The 15,782-nt window shown below is 39.0% G+C and overlaps 1 protein-coding gene across 1 annotated transcript in view; it reads right to left on the reverse strand.

Moving 5' to 3' along the window:
- si (sucrase-isomaltase) overlaps positions 1-10,248 on the reverse strand; it is a 96,407-nt gene extending 86,159 nt beyond the window's left edge. Inside the window, exons 1-6 of the mRNA XM_030153157.1 lie at positions 10,125-10,248; positions 6,691-6,776; positions 6,336-6,456; positions 5,263-5,372; positions 3,729-3,880; positions 831-1,002 (exon numbers count right to left, since the gene is read on the reverse strand). Coding sequence (XP_030009017.1) covers positions 831-1,002; positions 3,729-3,880; positions 5,263-5,372; positions 6,336-6,456; positions 6,691-6,776; positions 10,125-10,248 — 765 coding nt within the window. The remainder of the gene's footprint in view (positions 1-830; positions 1,003-3,728; positions 3,881-5,262; positions 5,373-6,335; positions 6,457-6,690; positions 6,777-10,124) is intronic.
- Positions 10,249-15,782: the final 5,534 nt, after the last annotated feature.

The following is a 15,782-nucleotide window of genomic DNA, read 5'->3' on the forward strand; positions in this document are numbered from 1 at the left end:
TTTTTTCCACAACTGCATATGGGTCCAATCAAGCAAAAGTGAACATCGACATGAAAAAGTGAATCTGCACACATTTATCAAGTGGGCTCATTTTTTAGCTAAAGATCTCTATTTTATGGAACTGTTATCCTTTTTAAATTACCACTTGTAGAAAAAAAGTTGATTATATAGATGATTAGGTTTCAAGTATTACATTCTCATTATTTTGCGAATATTACTGATATTTATGAGTTTGGACATTTGTGAGTTGTTTGAAAGGCCCTGTCCACGTGTTACCACAAAAATACCCATTTTTAATACATTTGTTTTGTTGCATATTTGAAATAAAGTAAACTGAACTGACCTGAACAATTGAAAAAAAAAAATCAGGAACAGCAGTTTTGGTTTAGAATAGTCATTATATGTATATTTCTTGAAGCGTTTGTGTTTTCTTAGCTACCCTGTGCAAAACAAATCTGACAGTTGTGTGGTGACAGACTGAAGAAACAAATGTACAGTGGCCTTTTAGACGAAGTGATGTAGGCAGTCACTAAATCCAAATACAAGTGGTCAGTGGGAAACTTTGGACACAGAGGTGCGAAGAGCAATGTGTCTGGTCTGTCTGCTTGTGTTTGGATCAATGAAAATGCATTTTAAAGTCTCCAGAGGGCCCGAGACACACAAAGACAGTTGTCTCTTAAATCTGGAAAATGCTGACACTGTAAAATTTGTTAGATACCAACGACATTTATGAATGCATCTAATTTAAATCAACTGAAAAGCCTTTTTTTTCTTGTAAGATTTTATTTGCATTTTATGTGCACATCTGTGTGTGTGTGTGTCCTCCTCACCCCATTAGGAAAGGCATCTCTAGTGAAGATGGGCCAGGTTCTCCACTTAATGTCATGGCGATAGTGCCTGTGCACATGCTCCCCCAGGCCATAAATATTATCGGATCCAAGCTTAGCAGACAGCTGCAGATACTGGTCTGAAAACACCAGTGGTCCCATCGTAGTATCAAACCTGAATATATTCAGTCAAAAACAAGAGGAGAAAACAAAAGCACAGGTCACCAGTGGGAAGTGAGAAACCAGACTGATGTGTGAGAGAGAAGAGGGATGGGGAAAAAGAGAGAGTGAGAGCAGGTGAGAGAAAAAATGTGAGAGACAAAGAGGGAGTAAGACAGAAAGTGTGAGTGCGATGCAACAAAAAGAGGGAGTGGGAGTGGGGAAAAGACAGGAATGTGTGAAGGAGTTGAGCTGTAAGAATGAAAAAAAAAAAGAAAAAAAAAAAGAAAAAGAAAAACAGGGAGAGAACGGACCATCCCATCAAGCTCTAATAAGCCCTCTGGGTAGAATTTCTCCAGCCTTCAAAACAAGACATACCGCGGTAGTTGAAATACTGAGTCTGCTCTAGTTGCATACAGCTGCCTAAACAAAGTCATACAGACAAAATGGAAGAGTAAAAGTGAACATTACAGCACCCTCTCATCTGCTAAGCACTGGAGAAACCAGAGAAAAACTGTCTTAACAAGCTGCCTGGCTTGAAAATTATCCAGTTTATACAGTGTTTTCAGTAAAAAAAAAAAAGAGATAACAAACACAAGTCCACTAATACACAAGTAGACCAACACACGTAACATACACGTTAATCTAAAACCAATCTTCAATCATATGCTGTGCAGCATGTGTCATAAACATGACTTTTTTAAGTTTGTTTTTTTATTATTGTCAGAGATCTCAAATCATAGACATACAAGTCAAAGACTAAATCATGCTTATTTCTCCACTTCACATGTTAATAACTCATGATAACACAATACTGAGGCTTTGACAAATCTTTATGATATTAAAAAGTAATTCAATACATGTTTTTGCTCGGCTTGTCATAGTTTTCTCACTTCTGTTCTGACATTTTGAGTCGGTTATAAAATCATTATTGCAATAACTGCAGTAATACTCCAGATAGCAATTAATTACGACCATGAGTTTGAGCCAATTTCCCACAATGAAGCTGTAGCTCATTTTCTTTGAATAGATTAAATATGATGAAACTGTCCCCACAAGTTTTATATTTATTCATAAAATAAATGTGGTAAGTCTGTTTTCATGCTGCTTAACAATTAGTAAAATATTAATATATAATTCGGAGTTGTGCTTACTTTATATTTTGCAGGTAAAAGATATCAGCCTGGGTTTTTATTGAGTAAATTGTGTAGATTTCCCTGCATTCATGTATTACCATTAAAAATTCAAGAAGAAAAGCTTTTCAAAAGCCTACAGGCTGACTTGTCACCTGAATATTACACAAAACACAGAGTGTGACAATAGTGATTCATAAAACACGTGGCCTCATAAAGGTGGCATTATGGGAAGAACAATAAAAGTTAACAACTGTTTGATTGGTTGCAAATAATCTTTAGGGCAACCTCATTGCTTGTGGTTGAAGGTCATTTACAACACTGAGAAAGACAATAATGCTGCAATGTTAAAATAATGAGAAGAACAAAGGTTACATGTGACATAAGAACAACACTACAAGTCTGCTGTAAATGTGTAACTGTGAGGGAAAAATGTACCTAACATAATGTAAACAAGAAGCTAATGTCATTCTGCCCTTAGATTTTAATACTAATTAAGGCTGTCAAAATTAACACATTAACGCAGATTAATCCATCACAATGATTAATCTGATTAAAATTTTTAACTTAATTAACCCCTCTACAGCGTAAAATGACTCTGAACGTCTCTGCCAACACATTTCGGGCAGTTTGTCCAAGTAGAGTTACTATCACGCATGCGCAAATGGACAGTTGATCCAGTAGTGACAGGCAGCAGAACCAACCCATGAAGATGGAAGACGCTAAACAGCACGTTGGAAATATGAGGACAAAAATAACAAGACGGAACAGTTGTTTCAAGTTGTTTTGTTGAAAATGTTGAAGGTGTTTAACAAACACGTTAAGTGCATATATATTCCCTGCTTTCTTGAGTCTGTTTGCTCATGTAAAATGAAACGGGATTAATATAGATTAAAAATGAATGATATTTAATCATGATTAATTGAAATTAATCCACAGCAACCTTGTGATTAATCTGATTAAAAATTTTAATCGTTTGACAGCACTAATATTAATACATATTTTTGTCCTGCCTGTAAGCATAACTGTCTGGTTATCTGCTGTATCACTTCTACAAAATGTATATTTATGCCTGGATAATGCTATAGAGAAACAGGGGGGAAAAGAAATATCTACTTTGACTCTTCTATTTATCGAAAAAAAGGAGAAATCTAAAGATAAACTTTTGCAGGGTAATTTATCATGCGTCATAAATCGCAATCATCTCTAATTAACAGAAACTAAATGTTAGTGACAGCGTTTACCCCTCTGCATTAGATCTTTTCTGGCAAAACAAGGTTTTATGTAGCCTTTTCTCACAAGCACTGTTTGTCAAGAACTACTATTTTCATTCTATTTTTATCAGAAACATGGTGAAAGCATCATGTTGAATTACATATTCAACACGTACAGTATAGCACAGTATATGTTCTATACTGCAGAACGTGTTAAACACACATGCCTGACTGCACATAATGTTGTTGAATACATGCAGTCTGTTGTCTTTTATGTTTCCTTCACTCCCCAAAGAGAAAACACAGTAATATTGTAATTTGTATACACAGTCCCTTCTAGTTCAACTCAAACCAACGCACAGTGAACACATACATATAATAAAATGGCTACTCACAGGACTTTTTTGTTCTCTCTTCTGCGCACAGTAATGCCAAAGGGCTTGTGTCTGATCTCCATTGTGTCACTGATGGGGCTGGATGGGTGACTGTTGAGGCTGCTGACATGCTCGTGGGGGACCTCAAACCTCTGCCTGTGGGCATCATAGATCTGAGGAAAGGAAACAACCATGCAGGGAATGTGACTGTGGCCCCATATCTCACAGTCATGTCTGTACTTTGTTGTGCATATTGCTATTTTTGTCCCCTTTTGCTCCATATATCATTTGAGTTACATCAGCTTAGATAAAGACGCTTTTATAATTAAGTCAATCTGTGTAAATGTATTCTGTAATGCTTTTGAAATTAATATATACACTATAATACAATATTTATATAGATGAAGCTCCACATGCTAATATTTCATTAGCCCACCTTTAGCTTTGATTATAGCACACATTCACTATGGCATCATTTCAACAGGCTAATTCTATGTCACAACACCTGTCTACATCAAATTTGGGCACATAACTTTGCTGAACCTAGACCTGACAAGGGCTGGGTAAAAAAAATCGATTTGATCGATTTTAGATTGATTTAATTTTAATTTTGCGTAATCGATTGAGATCGATTTTTCAGAGCAAGACCGCGAGGACCTGACCCTGGTACCACCAACACAGAGGCATGGCTAGTGCAATCTCACGAAGCCCTGGGGGACACCTACGACTCCATCTTGCTCATGACGGTTCTGTCCAACATGATTATATTTCGGGGGGGCCAAAATTGGTAGTGGCGCCCCAGGGTGATAGCAATGCACCTTAACACTAGAAGCCACCAGCCATAAAACAGAATAAAGATGACGAAGAAGTCTGTTCTGAGCCACTGTGGAAATGTCCCGTTCATTATTTAAGAACAGATTCAGCTATTTCCTGCTGAAATTTCATATTTATTTCCTTTCTAATATCAATATTGATAACAGTATTGATGTGTTGCATGGCTGTGGTAGTAAAATAATCAGGTTACAGCTCAAAATTGTACTTTGGTATCACTAAATGAATCTGAATCAATACTGAATTGAATCAATATCAAATCGAATTGTGATTAATCGATTCAGAACCTTATGAATTGAAACAGAATTGATGAAGGAAATTGGCCATGATACCCAGCCCTTCTGGGTACCTGACCTTCTGAATCGACCCCAGATTGTAACACTACCCCCACAGGCTTGCCTTGCACTGTGGGCACTAGGCATGATGGGTAATCACTTCATCCACCTCTCTTCTTACCCTGATGTCTCCATCACTCTGAAACAGGGTCAAGCTGGACTCATCAGAGCACATGACCTTTTCCCATTGAAACACAGTCCAGTCTTTATACTCTATATCAAACTGATGGTCAGACATCATTGAGGTTGAAACATATTAATCACCACAGTAATTCTCCAATGGAGGGTTCTGAACTATCTGTGTAGCTAAAGCCACATAGGGACTTTTTTTTGGCTGGGCTGAGTATGTGTGACAGGAAATGAAAGAAGTGCTATTGTTGAGCGTGTACCTTAAATCGTAGTCGATTGTCTGACTGCATTTCTGCATGAAGTGCCAGCTCTTGAATGTCTGCTCCAAATAAAGAAGGAGAGGCCATTCTCTTCAGATGGGCTTCCATTACTGCAGTTCAAACACACGACCATAAAGAGACATGTTATAATAGAGGAACAGCGCTCGGAAAATATATCAAACTTGAATGGTGTTACAGATCTGTAGCCATTGCATTAGTTGCTAGACATCATACATTAGTTAAAAGTATTATTAAATTAATCAAATAACAAATCCCACATTGCTCTGCAATGATAAAACCTTCCTTGGTTTAAGAATTCCACATTAAATTCATCAAATGAGTTTGGATGAGAATCAACTGAAGATGAATTCCCATGTTATCTATTCACCAATATGATCAAAGGATGCAATGTGCTTACAGAGCTGAAGCTTCAGCTGCCTCTAAGGGAAATGTGTGTTATTTGCATAGAGGCCTTGAGTAACACCATGGCTGAGTACATATAAAATATTTGAAGACAATTTAACTTATATAAGAAAGAACAGTTTTGTTTTTGTGTCAGTAAAAGTCCCTGTTGAATAACAAGGCTATCTCTGAGGGCCAAGAAAAATGATTGTTTTTGATAATGTTCCTCTTGGTCCAAGTTGTTCCCATTTTTCAATTTAAACACCTTTGCCACACGACACAAGTCCTCCATTATATTTAGTTTTCTTTTTTTATGCTATTACATCAATGCGACTGAAAATGTGGCAGTCTTTATATAAAATGCCCAATGATGCTTTGTGCTTTACACAATAAGCGAGTTCACACAAGGCGGGGAAATCAAGCAGAAAATAAGAAAACCCACATGCTGTAAAGTCAGTCATGTTTTCTCATATGCCATTCATGTCGTATTTCACAGAAAGTCATGCCTTAGGCAAAGTAAGAGAAACAGAAAAAAGATACAGACAGACAGATGGCTGAAACATGAGGCAGTTAGATGTAGAAAATAGGCTAAGCTAAACAGGAAGCCAAATATTTTCTTCAGTTGGTGATTGTATGAAAGCAGGGTAGAAGAAGGCGAAATGGGGATTTACCATGAGGAGATGGCTGCTTCACTGATTCCACTGTGTATCCATGGTTGGTTGAGAAGTAACACCAGGGAACATTCCTCTCATCCAGTGGGCCCCAGCAGCAGCCACGTGCCTCACATTTTTGCTGTTGAAATGATGGTGAAATTGTTGATATTTGTATGGTCACAATGATTGTTCTCATTTTTCAACACCACACATCATTCCACTCACAAAGAAATCATCCTCCTATGAACTTTAAAACCATTTGGATCCTTATTCCTCGTGTTAGCATCTAGTTTGTCAAGTTTTGATACAAGAAAAAGGGAAAAAAAACATAAGGAAACATGGCTTTGCAATTAGAGTTAAAAGTTGCTCATACCTTTGAAGCTCCAGCATCAGGGAAACAGTCGATTCGTTCAGCCAAAGGGATGTTGGGACACCGAGGAACAAATACTTCTGATGTTTCTGCCAAAAAATTTAAAAAAAAAGTTTTCTTTCATCAAACTCTCACAAAAATCATTGAAAGGCTAATGTTGAAAACAAGCTCAATGAAGTTAAGTAACTGGTAAGATTATGAACTGAAAAATATAGCCAGTATTATGTTACTTTTCCTGAAGCTTTAACAAATCCAAACCCATCATGGGTAAAAGTTGAACTTTCTTAATGCTTTGAAGACAGAAAACCAGAGGTGTCAAAAGTATTCATATTCATTTACGCAGGTAAAAGTGTAGAAACTAGGGTTTAAAAAGACTTCTGTAGAAGCTGAAGTATCAACTCAAGCTTTTCTCTCAAGTAAAAGTGTAAAAGTATTGGTTTCAAAATTACTTAGTTTTAAAGTAAATGTAAGGGTAAAAAATACCATTAGGACAACAGCTTAGGCGGTGCCACAGGGGCCTAAAGTGCACTATCCCACCTCCCCAAAAAGCATTTTTCTAAAGGCCATAATGACTATAATGTTACATTAAAATGTTAATTTTGAAACATTCGGGATGCACTAGTCTACCTGTTTCAGCTGCATATATGCTCATTGAAAATGAACGCATTTTAGTTTAATGCAAATGTCTTAAAGAACCATATATGTGTACTACTGAGCATTAACATGTGTTTATGGAGCTGAAGATATGATGACTCGTTGAATATAAGTGTAGGAATGGTGCAAAACGTCAGGTGTCAAAACAGGGTGTCAGAATGGTATATACTTCTCATCCAACCACAGTCAAATTCACTTTATCCAGTTGGCGCCATTTATCTGGATATTTTTATTTTTTTTTAATTTGAACGATGACAAGCTGAAATGAAATAGGAGTAACAAGGCTACTTTGAAAATGTACAGAGCAGAAAGTACAGATAATTGCACGAAAATATAATGTCTAGAAGTAAAAGTCTGCTGAAAAATAATTACTCCAGTAAAGTATAGGTAACCAAAATTTCTACTTAAGTAAAGTAATCAAGTATTTGTACTTTGTTACTTGACACCTCTGCAGAAAACACAATTTGATTAGGAAGCAGTCTACACTAAGGGGCGAGGAGCTATGTCTTACAGTTGTAATACCACTCATGGCCACTGGGGTTTGGCTCCAAAAATGGACTGACTGAACTTATATAGTGCATTTTCTACACCTTCATGGTGCCCAAAGCGCTTTACAATTCCTCACATTCACCCATTCACACACACACTCATACACCAGCGGGCGGCTTCTGCCATGCACGGCCCTGCCTGGCCCTACTGGGAGCAATTCAAAAAGCCCTGACTCTTATAGACATACTGTATATTGAAAGTCTACAGAGAGCTCACTCACCTAGAAACTTTCGGAGTATTGGTTTATTTATAAAACACATTTTTTTCTCCACGACAGGTGTAGTTGTAGTTAATAAATTACACTAATAATTTGTGTTGCAATGTTTGATCAAGTTTTTGACTGTGACAGTAAGCTAATCTTTAGCATTAGCTCATATCTGATCCCTAATGCAAATCTGTCCTTTTTGTCTAAATATGGTCCGTTCTGGCTGCAAAAATCCAACACAACTACTGACATCATAATGATATTCAGAACCCAACACTTTGTTCACTAACTATGTACAGTCTATGGTTTACACAGAGCAGCTGTTTGCTAACTTTTACTAGCTAACTGCTACATAGCTTGCTAGTTTAAGATGAATGTGGTGCAAGTAAGTAAAATTACATTGTAGTTGCAAATTTGCTTTTTGTTTTTTTTTGCAGAATTGCTAGCAGCTCCAGCCCTTGCACAAAGCTAAGTCAGTGACTAGCCTAACACATAGGGAGGCATTTTAAGTTTCTTACGTTACGTTTAGCAACTTACCAAACAAGTCCTTCAACAGTACTGACAGACTTTTGCACAGTCCAAAATATTTAGAGTAGCTTTGTCTGGTCGGTTACTTACATGCTTGATTAAAATGTTGAATAAAGCAATGAAACACCTATAATAGAGTATCTTATATTTTAGTGATCCAAAAGCAAGAGAACAAGACTGTCTACTGAAAACTACAGGAGAAAAACGTGAAATAATGCAAAATATAAAGCACATGTAATTGTAAAAGAAACTAATCAAAATGCATTCAACAATTTGACTGCAGACTTAAAAAAATTTGTGAATTTCTATTGGTGTTCATGGACACTAAATTTAATCTTTAATATTAAGAATGCTCCTCATATATTGGCAAATACACCGTCACCTAATTTGTCATGGCCAGACTAAAATGTAAAGTTTTATAGATCGGCTAAAATTTGCTTAGAGGTCTTATTTATGTCTTTGTGCATAAGAAATCAACATAAGTGAATCCCCAAAGGAACTTTGTGTTGGTAAATGCAAGTTATGCAAATTTACAGGATTTCAGTTCTGTTGCAACATGTTTATGGTCATATGAACTATGTTTTCAGGTCAAAAATGTCCAATTTCATCACAATTAATGCTATATTTTCATGTCACAAATGGCCAAGTTAAATTTTAACTGAATTTACCTGAAAAACAAATATTCTATTCTTTTAGATTCCCCAATTTTTCTGACAAGATTATATACTACATATCACATGTTTTATTTTTACAGGTTCAATACGGAGTATGATGCTGATCCATCCTGCTTATGTTACGCCAATACATACCTTAAGAATGTCACACGTCACTTTTTAAATCAACAATTTTCTAATAATAAGCATTTTTATAAAGAAATAACAATTCTATATTGTTATTTACTCTTTAGTATGATGATAAACTATACAATAAATAATTATGATACTAGTTTTTGCACAGGGATCATTTGTGGAAACGGTGACATGGCTGCCGAGCATCAGTATGATGGGATCCGTAACAACCATGTCACATCCGTCCACTGCCACATTTTGTGTTTTTGTGTCAGCTGTTATTGTTTTAGATCCACAATACTAACATTTATGAATAAGAGGATAATTAGCAATAGTAAGTATATAAGTTTATTACTAATAAAGTACTGGTACTGACCAGATCATCATGAGTAATGTCACGTCCGTCCACCAGCAAAAGTTTTCACATACATGTGCTATTCAAAATCCAATATTTCTGAAAATATAGCTTCCACTGTCAAATAATATCAGTAGTCTGTGCACAAATGTATTAGCATTATTTCAACACAGTTCTATGCATTTCTTACAACTTTTTTTTTTGACAAAAATGGCCACTCAGTTGACCCCCTAAGTAAATTTAAGCCAAGATATTAAATATGTTTTTTTCTTCATAACCACAGATTTAAGGAGTTATGCTTCTTTGCGCTTTGTTAAGTGTGTTTACATACATATGTTGCATATGAGTGTTAACCTACCATCTTTAATGACCCCTGGTTCTCCGGTGACAAACAGAATAATGAAAGCGATGGCTGCCACAGTCATCAACAGGAACATGACCATTAGGGTCACCTCCAACCCCGAGAACCGCCTTTTCCCCATCTAACACACAGCAACACACACATACACACAGAGTGATTACAAAGGCCAAAATCATTAACATCCATTAATGACACCAAGTTTACTAAAGGCAAGGTCTCAGAGGTCTCAAAAACTGCTTAATGAGGCCCATTGGCAGGACACACACATCACACACATATAAAATCACACACACTGACGCACATACAGGAACAACACAGAAATATATGACACACAATATACATTAAAACTGAATTAACCTTGGATTGTAGTTTTTTTTTAAAGTTCACAAATGGAGAGAAAGAAAAGGTGAAGTGAAGCTGGAGTCGATGCAATAAACACGTAAAGATCGACAAGTCTTGTGTTTGCAGAAACGCTCGTCATATCATTCAAGCAATTAGGCGCGACTCCAATGTACTCTTAGAGACAAAAACAAGGTGAATGTCTACATGTGTGCATGTGTCTGTTTGGGTGAACGAGAGGCTTATAGCCATCCTGTTTAATGTCCTGTGAAGAGCAGGCGAGGGCAAAGGGAGAAACAGAGCCAAATGCGTGCATGCCCCTGTGTGTTTATAATCAGCTACATACAGTATCAGATGGGAGTGAAAGCACCTGTAAAAGACTCAGACACACAGTCGCAGCAATAGACACATGCACATTCATATAGTACAAACCCTTTAGCTTCCTCTTCTCCTGTTCCATCCAGCTTGTGCTGACTAAAAATAACTTTCACCCATATCATTTTACTCCTCCCAACAGAGACATTCAAGTAGGCTTAGCTGCAACTACACTTAATAACAAACAGGGGCACTTGTATCATTAGTACTATCATTATAGTAGTTGTAGTATTGATATGACTAGTAAGCTCTTCATAGTGTACTGTTGTTGATTTCTTAAGGTTTTAGATTAGATGACACTTTACTGATCCCACAATGGGGAAATTTACAACAGAATGAAGTACAAAAATGCATAAAAATAATGCAAAACACCAATAATAATAGTGGTAAGTAAAAAAAAAAACCTCTATGCATACTATTCTTGAACCAGTAATTATAATTAGCACTTAATAAAAGTGTTGAATGCATGCCACAAAAAGTGAAAAAAAAAAAAAAAAAAAACAAAGCCTGAAAGAATAAAGAAATAAATACATAAATAAATGAAAATCAGAACAAGAAATCTGCCTAATCTCTCTATACTCATCAATATTCAAAGCTCTCCTCCAGACATCTGTTCCTTAAGGCTGCATTGCAGTTTACAGTAGATTATTTACTCTACTAGAAAAGACATACCCACAAAACCAACATTATCATTAACAAACTTGATCACAGTCTGTCCCCAGTATTGTGCATAATACAAACATCTGCAAGCCATAATAAACCTTGAAATAATCCAATTTATTCGTCATGATCGTACGTTGTGTTAGAAATAAATCACACTGCTATCACACCGGTAATCCATAATGTGGTGTAACATAGTACATAATCAATCATTTCATCAATAAGTCCTTTAATGTGATCTTTAGAGACGGTTTTAGCTTAGTTTTTGCCTGTAGTTCCGGTCTTACCTCGGCTCTCTCCTACATTCAGTGCAACGTGCTTTCCAAAGTGTAGTGCTTCTGCGTTCAGTCAAGACAGCACCTTATAATCCAAAGCATGAATTGTAGTATTGTATGGGTGTGTGTGTGTGTGTGTGTGTGTGTGTGGGTGTCTGAGAGAGAGAGCGAAAGAGAGAGAGAGTGTGTGTTTTATCACATCATGCAGACCCCAGAGCTATAAAATGTCAGATAACCATCTACACTGTGAGAAAACAAGTGCAGCCCAAATCCTCATATCAGCTTTTTACAATCAATCATGCCATTATGTTTGATTCCACTGTGCATGCGCATGCATCTGTCAATGTGCACGTTTGTTATAATTTAGCCAAAGATTATTGTGTATTGTTGTACTATTGCTTTATGTAAGCTGTGACTCAGCACTCACAGTAATCTGGGTAATCTTTACCCCATTGTGACCACATCAGCACTCCTTCTAGTCACTGACACACACGTGCACTCACACACTCCCACTTACCTGCTTTTACCTGTAGACATGTAGTAAATACAGTTGGAGTGGAAACAAGAAACTTATAACGGTATCTGTTTACTTTATTGGTACCCATTGTACTCAGTATCCCATCAGAGTTCAACAATTATTATGAACTTAACATGGCAGGTATTTGATGTTTAACCCTTTAACCTCTGATGTGTCTGTGGTGACACGTTCTGAATATATAATCCATTTTAAATATTCATAAAAAATGAAATGGTTTGCTCGATAGTTGAAATTTTAAAACGTGTTGATAGAGTAGACCTTGTTCTTTCCATAGACATCTGAGCATGCTCAGTGCACCCCCCCCACCAGCCAGTGTAACGGGGGGGTAAACCACAGAGCAGTGAGAGAGACTTACTCGCTATAAAAATAGACAGTTTGGTCTTCTTATTTATTTTTTTTTACACTGTTTTCCTTGTGGTTTCTACCCTCGGCCACACTAGCCGCAGGGTATTGTCATTACTTGGTCATCCGTCCATCTGTCCAAAAATGTTGGCATGCACTGATAAGTCAGGCCACTGGGGGTAGTAGTGCTCCTGGTAAGTCAGGCCAAGAGTTTTCAAGTGTGAGCAAATTATGTTTTGTTTTAACTGTTGTATGCAGTATTGTGGGGATTTTCCTGTCTTTTTTTTTTCTTCTTTTACTGTGTTTTTACTTAGTTTTGACCATGTAACTGCCTTTTGGAGTTCAACTAGGTGCCAAAAAAGCAGCTGGACTGATTTAGAAAAAAAGAGCTCTAAAACAAAAACTACTGGACCAAAATTAAAATATTTGTTGCTCAGTGTGTTCCAGTTTACAGTTCATGTTCAGCAGCCTAAATCTCTTGTTGATGTAAATTCTGAGTGCCTTATTTAGTAAAAACCTGTCAAACTACAATTCCTCTCTTTGTCTTTTTCTGTTATTCCACCCGAAAATAATGTCTGAGGGGATAAAGGGTTAATCTCTGGTTACACTGGAAGATCACTGGATTAATCTCCGTGCCTGAATTTTCCTGGAAAATATGCAGCCTTCAGGATGTGTAATTCAAGTCCCCTGGGCAACAGCAAGACCATATCTTATCCCGTGAATCTTAAATAGTGTTGGCACAAGAGTAAAGAAGGTAGATCATTCATTGCACAACTCGTGATCACAGAACTGTAGAGTTACTAGGTGTAAATTATTGAATCTCTTGTACCAACACGGGGTAGGGTAAAGACAAATGACTGAAACCTCTTATGTGACACTAACACAGTAATCATCATGTATTGATTCAGCTGTAAGACTACACCATACTCACCTTCTGTCTTGTTATCATACATGTGTGTTGTGAGGCTGTAATGAAAACCAAATCAGGCTGTTAACTTCATCGGTGTTAAATATGGACGCAGAATCCTTTTGCTCTATGTTGTTCTGTGTCTGATGTGTCAAGATGGGTAGAGGTCAAGACCCCACAGGTCACAGTAGACACCAGAAAGCCTCATAGAGAAGTGTAACACCCAGCATTTTAACCAATGTTAAGTACAGCTTAGTATTAAAGAGATGATTTGAACTGATGTACTGCATTAAATTAGATATATGTAATATGATCAATAAGTATAGCTAAGAAAAGAATGTTTAAATGAATGTTGATTCATTTGTGATTACTGTGTGTAGAGGAGACAAGTTGAGACATGTTAAAGCAGAGAAGGGGCATGTTAGGACAAATCCAGCAGAAAAGGAGAACTAAAGTAAGCAGCACCGAGCCATCTGCAGCTGACGCTAACTGATAACGTTAAAAAAAGAGAAGTGACATAAACAATAGGCTATTTCCGCACCCAAAACTGGTCAAGACCGGTAAAAAAGGGAAGTTCTACTAGAGACATTTAGACATTACTCATCTATCAATGAAGTCAACTGTCTAGGCATCAATGAGGTAATGCCTTAGAGGTTGGAATTAAAGGTAGTGAGAAGACAGGGGGAGTGTTCCAAAATAAGTTCAGCTTAAGTAGTATCTCAACGGGATTAGCGCGTGAGGGTAATACTCCAGCCTAGTCACTTGAGATCAGGACCCTATTTAGACGGAGAGCTGAACCACGGTAGTACCGAGGATTTAACACGTGGCACCCCAGATGGGACGAGTTCCGAACGAAGGAAAGTTCAGGGTCCCGACAAGAGAATAAGCCGGTGGTCAAGGGACTTCTGGTCGTGTGAGATCCCCGAAGGACTTCTGGGAGCAGACCTGACCCGAGCAGCAGCAGTCCTGACGGCGCCAGGACCCAGAAGGGCGGGGCAGTTGAGAGGACCATAACTGCCCCATCCATGTTCCAGACCTGCTAGATGTGACAGCAGCGGGCGTGGCAGTAGCAGCAGTCGCCAAGGAGAAGACGGCTCTGCAGAGAAACCCAACCAGCTGACATCCCTCCTCTCTTGCCCCGAGGCGCTAAGGGGGTTAGGAGTGGTGCAGCCCGGCAATCGACAACGCAGAGATGGCAGATGGGGGACGTCCTCATCCCCCAACCACAGATCGTCCAATGGCGGCAACCACGACGGTGGCAGCAGCGACGGCGGCGGCGCTGGGTCCAGGGGCACCAGACCGGCAGGACAGGGAACCTCCAGTGACACCGGACCAGGGGCACAGAAAGGGAACAGAACCGCCAACGGATCCAAGGGCACTAGGCCAGGAGAGCGGGGGACCTTCGTCGGCACCGGTCCAGCGGCACGAGGGGGAACCAGAACCGTCACCGGAGCCAGAGGGACCAGGACCATCGCTGCGCCAGGAGCACCACCTGATGCAGACGGATGGGGGCCAATCGACGCCGCAGCGGGAGTCCACGCCTGAACAACCGCCGGAGAAAGGAAGCTCGAGGGGCAACGAGGCGACTTCGGACGAAGGAGGCCCGAGAGATGGCGAGGCGCCTTCGGATCAAGAAGGAAAGGCAGAGATCGCCATCTGGGAGGAGAACGGCTTCAAGACGGCGAAAGGAAAGAAAGGAGCACGTGATGATCTGTGGAAGAAGATAGCAGAATTAAGACTGAACATAGACCTTGAGGTGGTGCATCAGAGAGCTCACACCAGAGAGGGTCCTCACTGGCAAGGGAACGACGAGGTGGATCATTTCGTCCAGCTGAGAAAAGTTGTCATTGTCGGTGAAGAAGAATGGGAGACTACACCCAGGGGGAAAGTCGTCCCGAGAGACTGCGTGGAGGGGGGGACGATGGCAGTGCAGCGAGACACTGGGCCATGCGGGCGCTGACCCAACGCGCAGGGAACTGGAGGTTCAGCAGCTCTGGATTCCAGGGGGTGAGGAACGCCGAGTCCTAAAGAACTGTGAGTTGTGCTGTAGATACAACGCAGGACGGAGAGGACAGCGGAGCGGCGGACTCACTATCAAGAGCTCCATACCACAGGGATTGATCTGCATGGATGTGGCAGGTCCCATGGGAGTGGCATGGGCAGCCATGAAGGCTAAGTATGATAGAAATGACAAAGTGGTCAAGATTTTAGACAGAAAT

The sequence above is a fragment of the Sphaeramia orbicularis genome, chromosome 13 (assembly GCF_902148855.1).
Source record: "Sphaeramia orbicularis chromosome 13, fSphaOr1.1, whole genome shotgun sequence".
NCBI lineage: Eukaryota > Metazoa > Chordata > Actinopteri > Kurtiformes > Apogonidae > Sphaeramia > Sphaeramia orbicularis.